General features: G+C 42.5%; 1 protein-coding gene across 1 annotated transcript; it reads right to left on the bottom strand.

The window, feature by feature from the left end:
- Positions 1-4,750: 4,750 nt before the first annotated feature.
- Positions 4,751-23,481, bottom strand: LOC112233164 (intraflagellar transport protein 43 homolog B-like). The gene is given in 9 exon segments (XM_024400596.2): positions 4,751-5,058; positions 5,431-5,493; positions 5,689-5,764; positions 7,623-7,695; positions 14,327-14,373; positions 15,647-15,685; positions 18,112-18,176; positions 21,735-21,845; positions 23,341-23,481. Coding segments are annotated over 9 exon segments (630 nt in total). The 5' UTR covers positions 23,386-23,481; the 3' UTR covers positions 4,751-4,947.
- Between the last annotated feature and the right edge of the window lie 874 nt (positions 23,482-24,355).

The following is a 24,355-nucleotide window of genomic DNA, read 5'->3' as shown; positions in this document are numbered from 1 at the left end:
TCCACACAGGGAGTCATTTCCACACAGGGAGTCATTTCCACACAGGGAGTCATTTCCACACAGGGAGTCATTTCCACACAGAGAGTCATTTCCACACAGGGAGTCATTTCCACACAGGGAGTGATTTCCACACAGGGAGTCATTTCCACACAGGGAGTGATTTCCACACAGGGAGTGATTTCCACACAGGGAGTGATTTCCACACAGGGAGTCATTTCCACACAGGGAGTCATTTCCACACAGGGAGTAATTTTAAAACCCAGATAAAGGACCCAGTAAACTTGGCGTCCTCTCAAAGTTTTACATTTGGACTTCAAAAATATAAGAAACCTTCCATAAAAAATAACCAGTGTAGATTCACATGAGAAACAACTTCTACTAAATAAATACCGGATGAGAACATCACTTTTAGATAAAAAACTGATGTAACTTCTGATGAAAGAGCTACAACATTTTATATGAGACCCTGACAAATGATAAGAGTTCAACCTAAGAGTTCTTTATTGCATTGAGCTGCAATAAGGATATCATATTCCACATTAAATACTGGTCAGAGGATCCCACTAAAATAATACCTTGATAAAAAAATCCCCATCCCTCCCCCAAAAAATGATGACCTCAAACAAAATGAGACCTTATCCTCTAAATAGCTCCCTACATTTGATCAGAGGCACACAAATAATTCTCTGCTCACCTCTCCGTGACACAGTGTTCTTCTGGAGCCAAATACATCTACACTGCGAGGAGCTCTAGGAGCAAGGGCCGTCTCTCTTCGTACAAATAACGTATGTGTTACAGATGGTTTGACGTGATTAAATTCTGTGCGCCCAGCTACCGAGAGGTCATTCTGAGCCTTGCTGCAGCATCGGGATATAAGAGAGAGGAAGAGAGATGGAGCGAAAGAGAGAGGGAGGGGGAGCATGAGAGCGGAAAGAGGAGAGTATGAGGGACAGAGAGAGGTCACTTTGAGGAGCTGGATGCAGGCACATGCCAAACAGCATCTCCTCTCCCTCTCTAATCCCCACTATGATCCACTGGTGTTCTGGCCAATCGTCTGAGACAGGCCACAACCCGTGATCACTGCGGCCTAATCTGGGTCCTCCGCCCGCGAGCCGTCCACCTCAAACGCCAGCAGCCAGGCGCCAGCAGAGGAGTGGCAGGCGCGGCCATCTCCAGAGAGACAGCTAGAGGTTGTCTCTACATGGATGGGCACTTCGCAGCTCTGCGGGGGTGGGAGGAAGGGGCAACGTGGCAGCTGCTCAGGGCATATGGGCAGAATTCATTAAGGCTGGCTAAATAAGCCAATTGTGGAGAGACTGTACTGTGTGTGAATGTTGGAGAGAGAGAGTGTGAGGGAAAGAGAGAGATGGAAGAGAGGGAGACCTCTCGTTACAGTAATTCTGAACTCTGGACATTAACTTTGGTACTTTCCGTTTCTGTAATACCCATGAAGACTGATTTGATGACTGATTTGACGACTGATTTGAAGACTGATTTGAGGACTACCAAGTAACTGGCTGAATGGTTATCTATGTGTGACTGGAGATAATTGAGCTGTGAAGATTGTGTGTCCTCCAGGCCTTTGGTGTGTATCCACAAGTGTCATGAGACCGCTCTCCGCTTCAGGTAGAAATACACCTAATCACAGTCTGTAAATGTTAAACCTGTTTCCCCAATAGCCAGTGTGGCTTCTGAGGCCGGCGTCTTTATTCACACACATGAACCAGACTACTCTGAGTGAAGACACATTTCTCTGACAAGGCATAAACACACACTGACACATACTAAACATGTGTGTGCAAACTATGACTATCTAAGGTATAAATGATTTCTGCTATATTAATGGCAGAGGACATGCACCATGAGAACTTCTTAGCTACTAACAATCAGTATTATTTTGTACCAGGCCCGATAGGCATGTACAGTGCATTCGAAAAGTCTTCATACCCTTTGACTTTTCCCACATTTTCTTACGTTCCAGCCTTATTCTAAAATGGATTACATTGTATTTCCCCTCATCAATCTACACACAATACCCCATAATGACAAATATGACATTTACATAACTATTCAGACCCTATATCTAGTACTTTGTTGAAGCATCTTTGGCAGCGATTACAGCTTCAAGTTATTTTGGGTATGACGCTACAAGCTTGGCACACTTGTATTTGGGGAGTTTCTTCCATTCTTCTCAGCAGACCCTCTCAAGCTCTGTCAGGTTGGATGGGGAGGGTCGCTGCACAGCTATTTTCAGGTCTCTCCTGAGATGTTTGATCGTGTTCTAGTCCGGGCTCTGACTGGGCCACTCAAGGACATTCAGAGACTTGTCCAGAAGCCACTCCTCCGTTGTCTTGGCTGTGTGCTTCGGGTCGATGTCCTGTTGGAAGGTGAGGTTTTCATCAAGGATCTCTTTGTACTTTGCTCCGTTCATCATTCCCTTAATCCTGACTAGTCTCCCAGTCCCTGCCGCTGAAAAACATCCTAACAGCATGATGCCGCCACCACCATGCTTCCCCATAGGGATGGTGCCAGGTTTCCTCCAGACGCGACACTTGGCACTCAGGTGAAAGTGTTCAATCTTTGTTTCATCAGACCAGAAAATCTTGTTGCTCATGGTCTGAAAGTACTTTAGCCTTTCGGCAAACTCCAAGCTAGGCTGTCATGTGCCTTTTACTGGGGAGTCTGGGGAGGCTTTCGTCTGGCCTCTCTACCATAAAGGCCTGATTGGTGGAGTGCTGCAGAGATGGTTGTCCTTCCGGAAGGTTCTCCCATCTCCACAGAGGAACTCTGGAGCTCTGTCAGAGTGGCCGTCGGGTTTTTGGTCACCTCCCTGACCAAGGCCCTTTTCCCCAGATTGCTCAGTTTGGCCGGGCAGACAGCTCTCGGAAGAGTCTTTGTGGTTCCGAACTTCGTCCATTTAAGAAAAATGATGGCGGCCACTGTGTTCTTGGGGACCTTCAATATTGCAGAAATGTTTTGGTACCATTCCCAAGTTCTGTGCCTCGACACAATCCTGTCTCTGAGCTCTACGGACAATTCCTTCGACTTCATGGCTTGGTTTTTGCTCTGACATGCACTGTCAACTGTGGGAACTTATATAGACAGGTGTGTGCCTTTCCAAATCATGTCCAATCAATTGAATTTACAACAGGTGGACTCCAATCAAGTTGTAGAAACGTCTCAAGGATGATTCATGGAAAGAGGATATGCAAAGCTGTCATCAAGGTAAAGGGTGGCTACTTTGAAGAATCTCAAATATGAAATATATTTAGATTTGTTTAACACTTTTTTGGTTACTACATGATTCCATGTGTTATTTCATAGTTTTTATGTCTTCACTTTTATTCTACAATGTTGAAAATAGTACAAATAAAGAAAAACCCTTCAATGAGTTGGTATTCTGAAAATTTTGACCGGTAGGGTATGAATTTACGGTTGGATCAGAATGCACTCATTAATATTAGAAGATCAGTCAGTCAGTCACAATTTACCCATGATACATTTAAGCAATAATGCCCGAAGGGGTGTGGTATATGGCGAATATACCATGGCTAAGGGCTGTTCTTAAACACGAGTGCTTGGATACAGTCCTTAGCCGTGTTATATTGGCCATATACCACAAACCCCCAAAGTGCCTTATTGCTATTATAAACTGGTTACCAACGTAATTAGAAGAGTAAAAATAAATGTACCTGTGGTATACGGTCTGATATACCCCAGCTTTCAGCCAATCAGCATTCAGGGCTCAAACCACCCAGTTTATAATATGGTTTTGATGCTCTCAAACATGGCCAATGTCTATGGCCTCGGAGCGCGAGCCTCCTCGTTGACTGCCGGGCCGTGATTGGCCTGTGTCAGTCAGCACGTGGTCCTGTGTGAAGACAAATGTAGTAGTCAGAATGGATCGCTAATGAATTAAATAACTCAATTTGTATTTGTATCGAACTTAAAAAGAATTCACTGTGGGGATCAAACTTGATACTTTTAAACAAATTGTAGAGCCCAAAACGGCTGTCTAAATTATTTTTGTTTGACTGTTCTGGCGATCGTAATTTTTATAGGCTTTCTAAGACAGACCAAGGCTTTTGGCACCACTACGTTGCTACATAATAGCCAACCAGCAGATCTTGTGACTTCACACTCCAGACCAGACACGGGTGGCCTGTGTATTATTGCTTCTCGTAAGGCCCTGTGGTTTAGGTTTGATGCATGGTTGTTCTGTAAGTTTGGAGAGAGCATACACCTGGACACCACCAGCCTTCTGCTAAGGAGGAAGATGTCTTCCTTACATAATGTATGCTAATCCCCCAGGTGTCAATAGGAAGTGTGTTCAATTCATTTGAGATAATAGTGAAGAAGGGGCTGCTCTTGTCGAAGAGCTGGAAGATAAAGTCAATGGCACAGTCAATAACAATAAGGTTGTGGGCTTTGATGAACAATGTTAATTTGAAGACAATTAAATGGATTTCAGCTTAGCTGACTATCAACCTTGGACTTGTATGGGACTAAGGTTGTAGGGGGGTTGATAGTGCAGGCGGAAGACACAGGGGCATGTTGATCTGTATCAGATCATTTAGAAGGCTTTCTAAAGTAAAGGTGAGTTTGTCTTTTAGCAGTTTAGGTAGAGTCAAACAGATAGCACATCAGTGTAATACCATATACGTGTTACTAAACTTCTGTGTTTTAGAGGAGATAATTCATTTGGAACCTTCCATAAAAATATAATTATTCATTTCACAACAAATACAAATGTGTTTTGTTAAAATTTATTAGGAAAAAAAATACATTTTGCACTTGGAAATAGACATTTGGAATAAGAGCAACAATATGAGGCAAGCTACGTATATTTGATGGTCCCTATGTTTCGACGGAGCATTGATATGCACCCACCCAGGTCCCAGAGGAGACGTTCTGGTCCACTTTATCCCAACTTGGGGAGGCTTGTCCTCATAACACAGACAGCGGGACCTGCTCCTCCTTCTCTCCTTGATCCCATTCCGTCAGCAGCTCTGAGGACACCTCTGTAAACAGATGATCCCAGTCCCAACCCACGTCCTCCTAAGAGAGAGTGAGAGAGAGAGAGAGAGAGAGAGAGAGAGAGAGAGAGAGAGACAGAGTGAGAGAGAGAGAATATGGGAAAAGAAAGATACAAAAAATGGGGGGAAGAAAATATATAGTGTAATAAAGATGAGAGAAGTGTGAGAGAAAAGAGGGGAATAAGAAACAGAGAGAGAGGAAGAGACCAGAGGGGGAGAAGGAGAGCAAGAGAGAGGCAAGGGAAGGTGAGAGAAAGAGAATAGAGCTTGTTAATGCACACATCATAAATCTTGATTACCTGGGAGACTGGGAGGCGACCTCCCTGGTGCTTCAGCAACATCTGGACACCCCCTCACAGGGAACAGCGGCTATATTTACAAAAAACCCACTCACCTCCCTCACCTCCTGCTCTGGAGCTAAAACCTTGGTGAGGAGCTTCAAGTCAATCTCACCGTCCTAGGTAGAGGCAGAGACCTTATGAGAACACCAGCTTGCAGAAACACACTCTACAGACAGAGGTCATTTATATTGGATGCATCCTAAAAGGACCTCCTTGAGGAAGAGAGAGGGCTGGGTAATCTAATATAGAGTACAAATAAATAGCTGTTGAAATCTGGCTGTGTGTGTGTGGCCCCATATGAGATGTCTTACCAGGGTCTGGAAGACAGAGTACTTCATGAGGTCATTGTCCAGATCTCTGTATGTCATTACCCGGTTCACCTGGATGCTGGGGAGAAGGACAAACACTATGTAAACAAAAATCCCATCAGGCTCCTCAGAGGAGGAAGGGTAGGACCATCCTCCTCAGTGAATTTAATTTTTAAAAAAAAGTGAAACACAAAAAAAAGTTATCCTTTTTGATAAAACAATATAAAATATATTCACGTCACCAAATAATAGATTAAAACACAGTTTTGCAATGAAGGTCTACACTAGCCTCAATAGCACTGTGTAGGGTAGCACCATGGTGCAGCCGGAGGACAGCTAGTTTCTGTCCTCCTCTGGGTACATTGACTTCAATACAAAACCTAGGAGGCTCATGGTCCTCACCCCCTTCAATAGACTTACACAGTAATTATGACAACTTCCGGAGGGTGTCCTCCAGCCTATCAGAGCTTTTGCAGCATGAACTGACATTTTGTCCATCCAATCAAACGATCAGAGAAATAATCTAGTACTGAAAGCATAAAGCATAATACAGCTAGCTAGGACTGCAGTGTATACCTGAATTTGTCCAATATAAATTCTTGTTTGCAACTATTGGACTAAAGATTACACTCTAGATCAGCTAGATGCAGGCGAGATTGTGCATAGTGGTATTGAATGTGTCAATGTCTGTCACCTTGATTAAGCAAATCTCTCTCAACCTGTGAACCTACATTGTAAACCTTCATTCATAGGCTAGGTTGTAGCAACCTCATGATGGGTATAGGTAAAATTTGAGTATCTTGTAGTAGCCTAAACCTATTGATGTTACACTGAGCTGGGTGAAGGGAATGTGAATGACAGTCATCCAATATGCAGTAATATAAATAAGGCCATGCTCATTCAAAAAAAACAATCATCCTCCCTCATCTTAAACAGCACCAACCACCACTGGTAGCTGCTATACCAAACATGTACTTGTTGGCATGCTTTTCCTCACTAGCCTGATTAGTGCATGTCTATTGAAATACAGTAAAGTATTCCCTACACTACCTGCAAGATATCACCAGACCAATCTAGAAGCTGTATCATAGTACAGCAAGTACTTGCAAGTATCACTCTGTGAGACAGATATTTTCTCAGATGTTTGAGGTAGTGCACACAGGGCATGGAGAGTTCATTAAAGAACAGAGAGATGAGCGCCAAGTGGTAACTGCCTCAAATTGAAACCCAGCTGCTTATCTGTAGTTGGAATTAAGAGGGGGGCTCTGAAAGTGGCGAGGGCCTAACAGTGCATGCCAGTCCTACTTACTGCACATTACACGCTACATTGCCCCCGCAATGAGTTCAATGTGGATATTATCTCGTACAGAGAGCAGGTCCCAGCCTAATAACCTCCGCCGCTGTCATAGCCGCGCTACATAGCGGACACATGTCGGCGTGTCTCTCACTGCCCTGTAAATCAAAGGGCACCGTTAGTAAGGGTCCCACTAACCACCGTGCATAAATCACATCTCAACTGTTATTTCTGCATAAAGGTCCAATATGCCAAGACGCCTTCAATACCATGATGAGAGGAGGCAAAGTAACAGTCAAAGTCACCATCTGAGACCAGTGTATTCTTATCTTTTTCTCTCCTTGATGTTAAGATGTAGGCCAGGTACTGTACATGGCTCTGAAGATGGGTCAGCAACCAGCCAGAGGTATGGCGAATCTGGTAATATATGAACATCTGAACAGCTATCTGGTTACTTATAACAGAGTTATGCAGTCAGAGACAGTATGTGAGACGGTGTGCAGGTGTGTCTGTACTCACTTAAGTGCAAGACTGACCAAAAGGATGCACTTCATCAATCATGAAAATTGAGTGATGGGATGCCATGAATCTACCAGAGTGACTGGGGTCAACTAGAGTGGAGCGTGACATGTTTTTACAGTACCTTGGAGGAGCAGCAACTTGCATGTTAAGGTCTTCCTCTTGTACTTCGTCAAGGTCTGGGATCACCGGTATATCTAAAACACAACATACATCCAGGACATACTTTATCAATATCTTATCAATGTCACACTGTCTATTATTTAGTAATTCAATCTCTACACCTAAAATATTAACTGAGATGCAATAGTGGTCAAACACATTAAAAACTGGACATGGATTACAGAAAAACTAAGATACAGTCTTCTTTGTGTTTGGTATGACAGTTTGTGTGTGTGTAAGCGTGAGTGTCTGGGAGTAAATTGGCACCTGATTTGTCCTCTCCCTCTCTCTCTCTCTCCCTACATCTTCCATAGAGTTGCCCTGTCACAATAGCCAGGCGGCCATGAATATTCAGGAGACCAGGCGGCAGCTCTTCCTGCTGCGAGAGGGGCGCTGGCCAGGGGCTCCCCGGAAAGAACCCCCCGCTCCCCCAGCATTTTGGCCCTGTCAGTGCCATCCACCCCCAGGACCAGTGGTGGCCGGCAGGCCGACCTCAGTGTCCACTCTGCCACTCGGACAGGGGCGGCGTCAAGCCATGTGCAAGAGTATTTACTGGCGGGCCCATCTGTGTGGGGTCGGAAGTCACGGTGCGGCCTGGCAGGGGCTGCAGTGCCAGGAGCCACTAGCCCGCTGCTCAAACAGTGGGAACCCGCTTTAATTGGCAAAACGCAACAGGACAGAGCATGGCTCAGCTCCCAAGAAGGACGGGCAAACTTTCACAGCACATTTCAGATGGACTTTTGTTAGAGTGGGAGATGGGGAGGCGAGCAACACAGACAGACTGTGATGAATATTGAAATGTTGAAGCCACTTAATCTACTTGTAAAATGAATATGAAATTAATACATTCTTTATGCCATGTTATAAACAAACACAACAAAATAGAAATAGATGAACTACAAGTATATTACATAATCTGGGGGAAAGTAGGTCTCCACTACTGACACAACCGAAACCGATCAATTCATACTTTTGCAAACTTTGCAATTACACTCTTAAAAATAAAGGTTCTAAGCGATGCCATAAACCAGAGGAACCATTTTAGGTTCTCGGAAGAACCACACACACACACTCAACACCTTACTTTATGCAAATATTTATTAGCCTATTTCCCGGTATGCCTTTTGAGTGAATTTTAGAGTTACCAGTACCACCCATGACTGTGTTTGCTAGTGACAGAGACATTGTTTTTGCATTCATTTCAGTCCCATGGCCTTCAGGTGAGATCCTAAGTAAATGTGTATATTTCATAAGGCCTTATTTTAAGCTCCTAGTTTTACCCTAATAAAATGGCCTGAACATCATAGTTTACAGGCCACATCAGGCCTGCAAGTCACATTATGTTATGCTGGCTTGGAAAGTGACGTGTAATTCCTATTGGAATCCAGTCAGAGTGGGGATATCCATTATTTTGAATGTTTATTCACCTGCAACCGGCATTCAGAATGTTCGCCCGGGTTGGGATAAGTAAAATGGGATTAGCTAAAGCATCTAAACTGGAACAACCATTTCATTAACGGATGCAATAAGTCTAAGTAACAGATTGGATTCGTTTAGAAAAGTGTATGTTATGTATATTTGAGTAGCATAAGATTATATTGATCCATCAATGTACAGTACATCCAAAAATGGATATTTATATGAACAATTCTAAAAATCAATCTGTAAAAGAGTGTGATGGAAAGTTTTATGTTGGTGCTTTTCTATTTACCAATCTCTGTGCTCTGTGTGTACTTTTCTAATAACTGTTTTCTATCTTCATGCAAGTGACTGACTGAGCAAATCCTCACTATCAGTATCTGCAATCTGGCATTACACCCAGACCCTTGTTTTGAGAACAAAATATAGCTTCGTTTCAAGGTCTCAGCTTAGAGAGAAGAAGCCTTGTGAGGTATTGGTCTGTCACATGCATAACCCAGTATTGGTCGGTCACTTGAATTAAGCAAACGTTAATGATAAATTATTTTGAATAATGAATAAGCTAAATCATGCAAATATTACTTTCTGTGTAAGTATACTGTATAAGAGAACTAATGGGACTGCCGCGTTAGAGCTCCTGACAGACATTCACTATGGTGTATCAATGTTATGGAACCTCTCCAGCGTGCTGACAATAAACAATTATTAATTTAATATGGACTTAGAGTGTCCCTGTGTAAGAATTTCCACAACAAGAGCATGCTGGGAAATATGATGATAGTTTGGTTTTGTTTCAACTCTGGTTATTAACACCAACACTGGTGTTATTTTACACCACTGAGTGTTAATTTAACTCTTTACAGTGTTAATTTAACTCCTGAATCAACACTATAAATGTTACACTGGCCAATTTGCTATGTGCTATGAAAGAGACATCTGCAGGCTTCAATACATTTCAAGAAACATTTATAATTCCGAAGAACCGTAGATGACACGTCAAGAACCCCCAATTTAACTCAAAGGTTCTTTATCCGGCAAGAGTTCTTAAGAGCGGAGGATGAATCTTTTTCAGTGTAGAGTTTTTTGCCTGTCAACATCAAAGTCACAGACATCTACCTAGTCCTTGTTGCCATGTAACAAGTCTAAATGAACACAAAAGCAGAAACAGAACAACCCACCTGACATCAGAGGATAAGTCTGATTTCCATGTGTTTTGTCTCTTTTTTCAATACTGGTTTTGGTTGAAGGCAGTTGAAAAGGTGATTACTATATGGTATACAGCTATGAACAGAAATCAGCAAGTTGGAATAACGTATTCAGCAGGTTAGGATAATTAATATAGCAGGTTAGGTTAGGAAATGAGGTTAAGGTTAGGACAGTGGTTAGGGTTAGTTCAAATTCTTACATTTTAACAATTTATGTGTCACTTCCATCCGTAGCTGTATACCATCTATACCTAACCGTTGAACAGTGTAGCTACATTTCCTTCTGACTTCTTCCAGTCATACAGTGTGCTAGGTGTCAGTGAATAGGCCGGGAGAAACAGGGGAGCGGTAGGGAGGGTGCAGGGATGTCAGTAATCTCTGAACACAGCAGTGCACCCTGAAGGGAAAGTCAATAGAGGAGCTAAATACAGTAGAGGCCAGGAGATGAGAGGCACGATCTGATGGGAGGAAATATTTGTACATCTGTGTCACTATTCCTTCAAAATACTTTTTTTGAAAACACACTGGTGGTTGTAAAATAAAGATGCTCTGAAATGTTTAGTCTGTAATATTATCATATAACTGTATAAGAAAAGATTTCAGCAATTTTTCAAGAAAAATACTCAAAAAGGAAGTTATGTGTTCATAGAATAAGCTAAATGAGAAAAAGGATTAAGGCTCTGAATGTTTCTTCAGTTGAAGGAAACAGGAAAAAGCCTGGTCAAATTCCATCCACTTTGCACAGATAATAACCCTCATCATCAGTTGATAACTCATTCCTTTCTCTTCAAAAAAAATTATAATAACAAAAAAAATGCCACACTCGGTTAGCCTCTGACAAGATTCATCTGTGTTTCTGATATCCGAATAGAGGCGGGCCGGCTATTTCATATTCATGAGGCCCCGGTGACACTTTGTCCTCTCATTTACAAAGCACAGCGTTCAGCAGAATCCGTCCCCCCCGGACCCCCAATCAAATGTAATGGTCTTAGCACAATGACATCAAAAGCCTCGCCATCCTGTTCTTTGCAAATAGCTTCTTGGGTTGTTTCCCCCCCATCCCATCTCGGCCAATAATGCACTATCAACACTATTTATGAGAGTTCAACGTGGAGCAGTTGGGGGTAGGTTCTCTATATGCAAACTCTATTATTAAGTGAAAATAGGAACAACATTTTTAAATGAGCTTCAAATTCAACCTATTACTGGAGGTCAAAAGGGGATTAATATGAGCTGCAAACAAGCTAGAGTTTTTCTGACGGAAAGGTCAACTCCATCAGAAGGAGCTGTCTGTTCCCAGCACTGCTGGCACAAATTACCTGATACATTTCCTCCCTTCCACATACCAGCCTGGACATCTATCAAGGTTGCTTTGTCTAGCGGCGACTGGGCCAAGCCTCTCCTTATTACACGGTCACGGCGAGTTTCCTCGCCGAAGCATGTAAATATCAAAAGGGGATAATTTGCTGTGAATGTAGACATACTGTACTCCCGGCAGGCACGCCTCAGTCAGCGACTTTGGGGAAACGTCCCCACATCACCAGGCAGGCAGGGCTGTTATAATCTAAGCAGCGAGTCAGTGGGATGACTACCTAGGCACGGGACACATTTGAAAGGCTTATGGGACAATATTCAGCAGATCACTGAGAGAAAGAGAGATGAGAAAGAGAGAGAAAGAGAGAGAGGAGAGCGAGAGATGAGAAAGAGAGATAGGAGAAAGAGGGAAAGAGATGAAAGAGAGAGGAGAAAGAGAGAGGAGAGAGAGTAATGAGAAAGAAAGATAGGAGAGAGATGATAAAGAGAGGAGAGAGAGGAGAAAGAGAGAGGAGAGAGGAGAAAGAGAGAGGAGAAAGAGAGGAGGGAGAGGAGAAAGATAGAGGAGAGGGATGAGAGAGAGACAAATAGAGAGATGAGAAAGAGAGAGAGGAGAGAAAGAGAGAGAGGAGAGCGATGAGAAAGAGAGAGATGAGAAGAGAGAGAGAGAGAGAGAGACAGAGAGAGGAGAGAGATGAGAAAGAGAGGAGAGAGATGAGAAAGAGAGAAGAGAGAGATGAGAAAGAGAGAGAGAGAGAGAGAGGAGAGAGATGAGAAAGAGAGAGGGGAGAGATAAGAAAAGAGAGGGGAGAGATAAGAAAGAGAGAGGAGAGAGATGAGAGAGAGAGAGAGAGAGAGAGAGAGAGAGAGAAAGAAAGAGGGGGATGAGAAAGAGAGAAATTAAATAGAGAGAGGGGGAGAAATAAACAGATTTAGAACAGATGAGTGTGTTTGTAATGGCAGTTCTTTATAATGTAACTGGCAGGGGACTGAAGGCCGGCCGAGGGGAAGAGGGGGACAAGGGGGCAGGGTCTAGCCCTCTCTCTCTCTGCCTCTAGCCAGTGGACATATGGGATAGGGTAGGAGACATAATCAAGATCGGAGGGGCTATCTCACTAACCCTCAGCACTGCAATTTCCACTGCCCCTGCCTTCGGCACTGTATTAAGAGGTCTCCCTCCACTGAGGAATTATCTTTCCAGCTGCATTTACTGGGTAAGAAGCATGCCACTGGGGTCTCCACACAACTGACCCTTTCAGCCACTGCGTGTGTGTGTGTGCGTGTGTGTGTGTGACTGTGACTGTGAATGTGTGTGGTATAGCAACTTAAAAGCAGTGTCAAAAACAGTATGTTTACTGTTTTTGACATATCATAAACAGAAGAAAAATGAAAAATGCTTTGTAAAAACAAATTGGCCATAAAACTATAAGAGGATATACCCTTCAGAATGTAAATGGGGAGACAAAATATGTAAGTGCCTTTGAACGGGATATGGCAATAGGTGTGAGGCGCACCGGTTTGTGTCAAGAACTGCAACACTGCTGGATTTTTCATGCTCAACAGTTTCCTGTGTGTATCAAGAGCGGGCCAACCAGCCAACTTGACACAACTGTGGGAAGCATTGGTGTCAACATGGGCCAGCATCCCTGTGGAACGCTTTCGAAACCTTGTAGAGTCCATGACCCGACGAATTGACGCTGTTCTGTGGGCAACAAATGTGTGTGTGGGGGGGGGTCTTAGGAAGATGTTCCTAATGTTTGGTAAGCTTAATGTACAACGTTTACATTATTTTCTCAATCTAATTCCAGTAATGTAGTTCATAACATCAAACATATAACAATCTAGAAGATGAAACATGTAAATACATTTTGAATAGTATTTTAAGAATCTAAATAGACAGAAAAGGGCGGGTATATGCGTTTCATTTATTTAGCAATGTGTGAGAGTAGTAACTACAGCTGCAGACAAAGTGCTTCTGTTCCTCATCAATATGTCAGCTTGATACCACAGAGACAACCTTCTTATACAATGCCAGCCAGCCTGGCCATTGTCATTGGTATGTATATGTATAACTCCTTAGTGTTCTAACAGGGAATCACAACTTCTATCTTTGCTAAGGCAATTTCACCCTTATTTCCCCTGCTGCTTTGCTCTGAAAAATGGAACAATTATCCTAGGCTGTGCTTTGCTGAAATGTCCTCCATCTATCCTGACATTGTTTGTGATGCGGAGAGCCGGACCCTGAGGTGACCGCTGGATCCATGCTCTGCAACACCTGCCGCGGTGTGTGTGTGTGAGAAGACGTGTGTGTGTGAAAAGCTCAAAGGGGACAGCCACTTAAATCCTGCCACACTTCAGCCAATGAATAGGAGAATGAATTTAGTGAATACTGTATTTGAGGTCTGTTATGGACTTTGTGTAATGTGATTGAATGAGGAGGATTACCAGTGATCCCCTAGTTCTAACTGAACATATTCACCTGTGATTTTCATCTATAAACGATTGTGTGCTCTAGTTAGTTATGGGGCATCTCTCAGTAGCTGGTCTAAACAGAGTTCTTATGAAGGATTCATCAATAGCACTGACAAGAAATATGTAGTGTCAGAGAGCGCGATGAGAGGTTACTATATGCTCTATTTCCAGTGGATGAATGTGCTGCAGAGGGACTGGAGGACTCAGCTCTGCCCTCCAGAAGAGGCGCAGGACTGGGATGCAAGGGTGCTCTCACCTCCTTCATCATCCGAGCCCTGGGGGGTTTGTGGTCGCAGGCGTCGACTGCAGAAACAGGAAGTGGGAGAGTATGAATTATTGAAAGCATTCAGCGGTGAGGTCATCAGAGGGAGCCAGACTTGGATTGGGCTGTTGTGCTTTGATGATGGGCCTGTTTCTGTGGGCTGAGCGAGGCTCTAGATCAGCCTGATAGGAGGCTTGCTCTGCCTGTCTGTCTGCTGCAGGCTGACTGGGACTGTGTCTACAACACAGCAGCAGACGTAGCCAAAAGGCTCCGCAGCCACAGCAGCATCGGTGGTACTGTCACTGTGAGCAGCCCAGGGCTTCAGCTACTTCAACAGTGTCCCTCCAAGAACCAGGGATTTTTCTGCCATTGAAATCCTTGGGCAGGCCACCTAAGCGGTTTTTTGGGTTGCCTAAGTCCAAATAGTGTAAAAAAACTAAAATAGGATGGAAAAACACTTTCAAAAGATAATGGACCTATATATTTTTTTATCAAATAATCTATGAGAACTAACAATCACCTAAATAAAAACTAGACATTCAGGGAGAATTGAAAATTCCAAAAATGAATTTAACAGTATAGATTTCATTACTATGTTTGAGCAAAAGAACACAGCATTAGCCATGGCAAAATACATAAAATTGCAGGAAATTACCTTTATAACTGCAACATTTTCTCTTAGCTGCATGGAGAAATTTGTCAAATTGCAGGAAATTGGCTTAACATTTTCTTTATTCTGTCACGCCCACCACTGAAGCCCCGTTCTGATCCAGAAAAAAACCCTGAGAATTAATCAAAACTAACACAGCGGGGGCAGTAAATAACTGTTACTGAGATGGGCTGGTGGTGAAAAGAGCATATATCAAGGGACTATTTTGAAGTGCCTGTGTTTCTGTCAAAGCTGCATCTCAACACCACTATTTAAGCAAGAGGCTCCAGCAATGATGAGTAAAACACAACATGTTCTCTCGTCTCCTTCCATGTCACTACTGTCTATTCAATGCCTATTATGAACGTTGGAAACGTGGAAAAACTAAAATTACAGACTAACTTGGCTCCCAACAACAATACAAGTGATGACAACTCAGTCACGCAGGCTTTTTAAGTGATTGTTCTTGGAAGGCAAGGATTAGTTGCAACCAAGGACAATCTCAAAGTACAGCAATTTCCACATCAGAGCATTGGGTATAAACAAACATTTAAATTGGCCTAATTTTGCTCCTGTTTTTTAAATATTTTTTACAAAAGTTATTTAATTTCATCAACAACTGAGGGAAAAAATCTGAGTAAAAATCTGAGACTGAGCAAACGTACTCTTCCACGTCCTGCACCATGGCAGGTCTTCTTCCAGACCTAAGGGGGGAAAAGATCATTGTTAAGACTTTGCAACAAAGGAATACAGAGAAAATACGTTTGTGCCACAAAAACAAAAGGACTAGAATCAATTCAATTTTAATAAAACAAAACAATTACCAATTCTATTATTGAACAGTTCTTCTCTTTCTATTTGTAAGATCCATCTTTAAAAGCCACTGCTGGTTTCTGATGTAGGCTAGTTGTTCTGTCTGATTTGAGCCTCATAGGGCCTAGGTCAGGGGTACAAGTACTAACTGAGAAGGTACGGTCACACAAATTTCCTAGGTGACAAAGGTCCGAATGGATATTGTCATTCATCTGCGTAGTAACAAACCCCCACCTCGCAACCCATGCAATCCCAAACTGTTCACACCCCACTTGTTGGCGGAGGAAACATTGAGCAGTTGTAATTGTCATTTCCTGCAATTCTACAAATGTTGCCATGTCTTATGTGTGTTCTAATGATACCAAGGGCCCGCGGTCCACCTATTGTGTTCTCTGTTGTCTGTCTCTCTATCTGAGCCCTCAGCCTCCTCCCCCACTGGACCACGGGGTTATTTTCAGACTCCTCTCTCACACAACCCTGCTTGACTGTGGCACCGCATGCCACGCCCTACACACTCTGACCAAATCACTGTCTTTTCACACATTCTCACCTCAACACACTATTCTTAGCATAACACTGTTTCACACCAGAGAACGAGGGAGATAATATTAAACAAAACCCGGCTACTGTCCAATAAACTAATCTTAACAGCATTAGAAAAGCAAATCAGTTATTACATTCTTGAAAATGTAGACCAAGACAGTCTAGGTATGTTTGGCTGTGAAAACAACTTATATAAAGTTTCATTAGATATGAGTGTTTCTGGGATTCTTTTGGGGAGGAGATGCATGGCACATTCTGCAGGTTCTCCTGGTTGTGGAGTGCCCCCTACTGGTATTAAAGAAATCACATACTGTCATTTTCTCTGGACTGAAAAAAACATTTTCTTATTATTTTTCATTACTGTGTATCAATAACCTGAATAAGAAATGTAATGACATTTAGTATGTTTATAAATGATACTTTATAAATGATATATTCACTCATCTCTGGAGGCTCTGGAGTATGCCATGATGGTCAGTGAGACAGATCAGAGATGGCAGGGCTGAGGGAGCCCACCTTGCTGCCCTTGGACTGTGTCCTGTGTGCCTGGGACCGGGGGCGGGGCTGAGGGAGCCCACCTTGCTGCCCTTGGACTGTGTCCTGTGTGCCTGGCACCGGGGGCGGGGCTGGCGACACTTAAGACACATTACAGGCCCCTTGATTAAGACTCATGTAGGCTGAAGCGATAGACATGGTAAAACTGTCTGGAAAAAGTTGTTAGGGATAAAATATATTGTGACAACCCGGCTTCAAAGGTTCATCAATAAACTGACAGATCATTTAGTGTCAATTAGGAGTGATAGATCGACAAATCCTGGGATTTCTGCGCTGGGATTAGTGGGAGGAGGGCAGCAGTGATTGAGCATGAGGGGTGACATTGAAGGGAAAAGTCCTTGCCGGTTCCAGGGGGGGCCATTACTTACTTTGTTTCAGAGAGGATCAATGCACGTGAGAAACCCTTAACACCTCCTGTATTCCAATCTCTCTGAACGCAGGAATCAAGACAAGTTACACTAACACAAGGAAGCGACACCTTGACCTTCCCAGAGTGAGAAAAATATATTTCATTTGCTGCTCTCTTTACATGCACTATCAGCACAGAAAACCATGCAAATAAACCCAATTGAATCGTCTTGTTCACTTCAATGTATGGATTTATGCACCCCAGCTCTCCTCCCAGAGACTGGAGTAGAGTGGTAGATGGAGCCAGTGGTAGATGGAGCCATCTGGAAGAGTGGAGAGCCAGTTCCACAGTCTGACTACAGTCACACTGACATCACATAGGGAGACGTACAGTCATTTAAATGTGTTCTATTGGAGGGAAATGATTTTGTTCCAGATATTCCATCTGTCTGTGGTATGAAATATTCATACATTCATTGTACAGAGATTTTAATGAATTGACAACGGAATGTGTGCCTTTAAAGGCGAGCGTGCTTTAGTTAGACAGCCATCGTAAGAGCTGATGAAGTGGCCTAAGCCCTGTGATGAAGTGGATAGCTGACTAACAGTGCCCTCCTGTGGCTGATACATGAACCATGTCAATTATTGGATCCCGCGCTGATGAAGATGAATGTGGAGTTCACTGCTCAGAGAGGCTCCCTGGAACGTTGTTGATTCAGAGCAAAAAGGGTAAAGAACTTGCACTGATAAATATCCTATTCTCTGTCTACAGCACGAGAGATCATTAGTAACAAAATAATGCATGTTGGAGACTGTGAGGTAGGTACCTAGAGGCTGGAAATACAATTTGTTGAGAGAAGGAGATACTCACTTGGCTGATCCAGAAGTCTCTTCAGCCCATCCGCCCTACCTGCGGGCTGGTTGAGGAGGGGGTCCCTGAGGTGAGAGAGATCATTAATGACAGGCATAACAATGGTCTGACAAGACAACTCCTTTAAACTATTCAATTCTACACTTATAAATACATACAGGAGGAGGAAAATGTGCAGAATTTCGAGTCCAAAATAGCAAGTATGTTGTGGCATGTCATGGTCTCTAAATCTATGTGAAAATAATACTTTATATCAAGCTTAACAAGAAAGAAAAATACAAGTATGCACCCATGCACAAACATATTTCCAAAACGGAGCAGACCTATTAAGTTCAGATGAGTCAACAGGAGGCTCTGATGTTTAAAAACACACACCACTCATGGAACTGAATTTGTGAGGTGTAAACTACAACAGCCCAAGTAACGCTTAGTTTCCTATATCACTGGGGATAGCCTACTTTATCTATTCTTCTCTTCAGTGTTCTGGTAATATATGTTTGCTGCACTATATACCATCCTACAGATGGCTGCACATTTCTAGCAATGAATGACATAGCTTCTCAATTAGCCCACTTACAAAATAGTTAGGAATGGCATGCACGGCATATTGCTGTTGTTTATTATGGTTTTAACTGCTGTCCAATCACAGAGCCTGAACATATGGAGCAGAGTGTGGGAACTGCCACACAGAGGACTGCCCGGGGGCTGCTAGTCTGACCTAAAATAGCTTCACAGGAAAAAATGACCCTCTCCCTCTCATTCTTTGATTCTGAAAATAGTACTGAAAATAGTCAATTGAGTTTGGATTGTGGTCCTGAGACCGGGGCCCGGGGAGTCAGGGACCAGCACTTGAATGAAAGAATTCCTCAGAGCACACAAGGGTGGGCAGCAGACAAATGAATTAGGGGAAAAAAGCACAACACTCTCATTACCAAATTGGGTCTGCAAAAGACACAGTGGCCAGGAGGAATTTCTTTGTTGCGCCATGAAAGAGGAAATCAATTATTCATGGCTGGTTCCTTCACCAAACCCATTTATAAATGTGAATGTCAGCATCTAGAGAGGGAGGTGGAGGCTGCTGGTGTTAAACTGGAAGGTTGAGGATGAATAAGTAATTTCATGAAATTAGTAAACAATGGGATTTTAACAAGAACAAGGGAGGCCAAATTAATAATAAAAGTGGCAGCTCATCGATACTGTTCAATTCCTCAGGGTAAAACCCGCTTTTACAGTCTGCTACCTAAAAGGATAACTTTTTTATGTTTGGTCCTCCCCTCCCTCCTCTGAGGAGCCTCCACTGTAGCTAAAAATGCCATGACGTTTTCAATGAACCTCCCTCGTTGGGTGAGGATGATAAAAGTATATGAAATATATTTACGTGCCCAAATAATTGATTAACACACCCTGTTTTGCAATGAAGGGCTACAGTAGCCTCAACAGCACTCTGTAGGGTAGCACCATGATGTAGCCGGAGGACAGCTACTTTCCGTCCTCCTCTGGGTACATTGACATCAATACAAAACCAAGGAGGCTCATGGTCCTCACCCGCTTCAACAGACTTACAGAGTAATTCTGACATCTTCTGGAGGACATCCTCCAACCTATCAGACCTCTTGCAGCATGAACTGACATGTTGTCCACCCAATCAAAGGATCAGAGAATTAATCTAGTATTAAACGCATAAGCTACAGCTAGCTAGCACTGCAGTTCATAAAAAGGGGTGAGTAGTTGACTCAAAGAGAGAGAAAGACAATAGTTGAACAAATTATTGTATTTAATGCAGCTAGCTAGTTTAGCTTACTCAAACACCCGGCTCAAACAGAGAGGGATACTATATTAGCTAGCTGGCTATGGCGATACAATACTGGAACTCTTCCAAGTCAATGTAAACTTTTGGTTTTAATAATTTATTGCCACAGAGGCCCTGCCCGGTGAAACTGCTAAACTGCTTGCTGACTGTACACTGTACTGCATGTTTGTAGTGGGTATACTAACGCATTAGTTCCTCGTAACTATGTTGACTAGGTATGATGTTAGCTAATATGGTGACAACGGTGTAGGCTGTGTGTAACAGTTAGCGGTTATGATATGAATGTTTGGCTTGGAATGTTTTTTTGAATGGAATATTTATGACAGTCTTCCAATATGCTGTAATCGAAATAAGGCCATGCTCATTAAAAAAAATGTCTTTCCTCATCTTAAATGTCACCGACCACCACTGTTCCACTAGACTGTATGACCATATATGAACTTTACAGTTATAGTAGAATAGTGGCAGTGGGGTGTATTTAGGCAATAATGTCATCATAGTGAAGGGTTAGGCTACATCTTTTCTATTCTAGACCTTTCTGAAAGTCCAAGCAGTAGACCCTTGTGGTGGACAAACTCAGACTAACAGCCCATGAATGCAGTTCAGCCTTTGTTAAAAAGGATGTCAAGAATGTGACCAATCAGTGGGTATTTATAGGAAAAGCAGACCAGGGCTGATAAACAAATCTACTAAGTCGCACGCCACTGGGAGAAAAAAAATGCATTTCATGTGCACGTCAGGTCACTAGGGGCGCGAGAATCCTGATTCTACATTAGGGAAGTTGGCCTAATTTGGGAAGATTACTGCAAAAGCATAGCTGGAATTCCTGGTCCAGGAATGTTGGGTGGCTTACAGTTTGCCACTTCTAGGGACAAGCAAGACCTCCATACCATGAATGCCGATGCTTTGGAATAAAGTGGTTGACATTGTCATACGTCATTTCCAATTTGACTTTGAAAGCAATTATACCTGTAATCACTTTCTGTGTGTCAGTGGGAGATGAGGGTCCAGGAGCAAAGGCTGGTATGAATCAGCATGGATCAATACAGTCGAGCAGTAGACCTTTAGCCTCTCCCCACACAGCACTGAAAGTCAGACTAACTAAAGACGATCCTCTCTCTTCATAACAGGGGAAGTTATAGAATGGGCAATGTTGTACCAAAGCAAACAGCATAGGCCCACTTAAAAATGAACACCTAGACCCTGCTCCTTCGGTTTCATATCTGAAGGAAATGGGTAGGTGGGCTTGGCCAAAAAAAAGAACATTCAAGACCACCAGGTACGTAGGACAACTTTTAAGTCAAAGAAAGTGCATGGTCCACTTCAAACATATTTGACATAAAAGGAGCAGCATCCATAGAAACTACTGTACTGTAATAACCATACAACTATAAAGCAGAATAAAGCAGTGCATCCCTTAAATAGAACACAAAGTAACTTTATACCACAATGTGAGGTATTCAGAATAGAAGTGACAGCTGAGTAGGTATATAAAATGTCTACATTAAAATCGTATGTGTATTGATTTGAGTATGTAGTCTACTGTACACTATGAGGGTATACTGTATGTTATTGGGGTATAAAGTTACTCTGCAGGGTTTGAAAAGGAATACTGCCAAGACATGCCATATCATTACTCATACAATACCTCTTCCGCGTCCTTGGTTCATGCATAAGAAATGATTCACACGTATTCAGATTGAGTGTATGCAGTGAAGTTAACGGCCATGACAGATAATATATGATATTGGGTTTCAGGTAAATACAAATGCATTACAAGCAGCACTGATAATCAATCACAAATCATAGCTACCTCTCCCATCGATGTAGAAGAAGAGGATTTCCTGACGTGTCGAGGCTCCTCCAGAGATGTTTGCTCTGCAGCCTGTCGAGTACGTTGACCCCGTCGACCCAACTTTGCAACCTGAAAATCATATTTCAAGTCAATGAAAATGATCTTAAAATGACACGAACATGTCGTAAACCCTCAAACATTAGCTAGGAATTGACTTTTTGAGATAAAATTGCTGGCTTTATGGTAACCCAAGAACGTACTCTTAAGGAGTAGGGATTTACACATACCCACTCTCAATTGTGATACGGTTCTAGAAACATAAAGCCCTTTACTTTCAGCGGCAGGTATCCTAGCGGTTAAGAGCGTTGGGCCAGTAAGCCAAAGGTTTCTGGTTCGAATACCCTAGCCTACTAGGTGAAAAATCTGTCAATGTGCCCTTGAGCAAGGTAACCCTAATTGTGAGTCGCTCTGGATAAGCACTTCTGCTAAATTACAAAAAAACAAAAACATTTCAAATGTCTTTCATATCACCCATTTTTTGGCAGCCTTATTCTGTTACAAGGAGAATGCTAGCCCATGATTATGACTCTCAGTTCCATTACATTACACATAAGAGTCATTGGACAAAGGCATCTTCTGTAGTGGGGAGTTCCATCTGAACATTGACACACATTGCTTGAGCTATGGTTTTGGAAGCATAAGGACCTTATCTTTCATATGTTTGAGAAATCATTTTCAAAAAACAAAAAGGTTACATTGATACACACCTTTATTGAGTTAGGGTTCCCATAGGGCCATATTTCCATGTTACAGCCGCTTGTTTACAGAAAACAGACAGAAGACAGAGTAGACTGAATACTTGTGCTAATTAGCTATCTGAAGAAAAACACCACCCAGGTATTGTCACTGAAAAATACTTTAAACCGGTTAAACAGTGTACAGTAAGTGTGTATGTTTGCATTTCTGAAACGCTTTTGATGTGATTTGAAAGTAGAGGGATTTATGTTTCTAAACCGCAATTGATAATCATTTCACGTGTAGATGGAGTATTTGGGTGTTTTGGCTTCCAGGGCAAATTCGACTTTTAAACAGAACATGTTGTCCTTGGACTAAGGAGTAAAGCAACGTTAGGCTCCTTTAGTCCTTTTGAGCATCATCATTAGCACTGGTGGTACAGTAGCCTCTGTCTTCCATACACACCACACGCTGTAACATGGAGATATGGCCGTGTGGAAACACAATAACCCTAACCATAATAAAGGTGTGTATCAATTTAACATTTTGTTTTTTGAAAATGATCGCTGATATATAAAATAAGGTCCTTATCCTTCCGTCAGGGCTCTTAACCACATTTCGCCGGAAGAAGATAGCTACTGTACCTTCATCAATAATGCTAAATGTAGTTAGCTAGCGTCTGACTATGAATAGGGTAGGGTTAGCTTTATGGTCGTTACTTTTTTATGCTTACTAATACTAGCTAGCTGCATGGAAAAGCAAAGGCGCATAATCATGGACAACAGAGAGATCGCAAGGAAGTTCAAGGTTTGCCATGTCATCCCAAACATTGCTAGCTACCTCTGTAAATACTCTGTATGCATACAAGTTGAAAGCGTAAATCACTCACATTCTTTACAACTCCACTGTCTCCGAGTTTAAGATGATCGTCCATTTTTTCTCGCCTTGACAGATGCAGCTAGCTACTTCCTGGAGACCCGGAGCGTCACACAGCAACCATCTCCATGGTGACAACAATTGGGGGGGGGGGGCTGGTGTTTGGTCCATGCTCGAGAGGCAGAGCGGTCTGGTAATAGCACAACTGGCCTTAAACATAGATATTACAAAAAAAACAATCATCTTCATTTGTGCCAAAGCTCGCACGGTCAAGGTTCAGGATAACTCATTTGATCGTTTATTTTTGTTAGTCAATGGGTAGTTGGGTGCATGCCAGCAACTGGACTGGAGGTCCAGTATTGTTTACTAGGATCTTGCTGGTAGATGTTGATTTAAGCCCACTGGAACTGGCCGTATATAGAGATGCTGATATGGAGCCTCACCCTGGAACTACACCAAATATTTCATACCGGTATGTTCATGTCATTCATGACCTAAAACATCATGCTCGATCAATTTTAGTGGTAGCGATTTCTGCAATTAAAGATTTCGCTAGTCCCTAGGGAAGCATGCTTGGTGTAGTTTTACAATAAAAGCGACATTACTGAAATGATATTGTATAAATCATTGGAGAAACAACTTTAACAAAATTGAAGGACATAGGAACTTGTTGGACATATGAGTTATTGCCTCAGACCCAATAACTCAAACTCTCAGCATAAAGGCTAATACAAATACCCATAATTTGCCTTAGTGAGAAGGTGCTGCCAGCAATAGACAATATACAAACAGACATCATACAGAATATACAATAGGCCTATCAGAACAGTAAACATAACATTCTTGAGACAAGGCTAGTTACAGTGGGAATATACAATTTATAGAGGGGGTATATATACACAGAGGGAGGGATGCTGCTATGGCATCCCTACCCCATTTTTCATCTTGCACATTCACTATCTGAATGGCACGCATAGACAATCCATGTCTCAATTGTCTCAAAGCTTAAAAAACCTTTTTTTTTAACC

Source organism: Oncorhynchus tshawytscha, linkage group LG11 (assembly GCF_018296145.1).
Source record: "Oncorhynchus tshawytscha isolate Ot180627B linkage group LG11, Otsh_v2.0, whole genome shotgun sequence".
Classification (NCBI taxonomy): Eukaryota; Metazoa; Chordata; class Actinopteri; order Salmoniformes; family Salmonidae; genus Oncorhynchus; species Oncorhynchus tshawytscha.
This window is presented reverse-complemented; position numbering and strand designations above follow the sequence as displayed.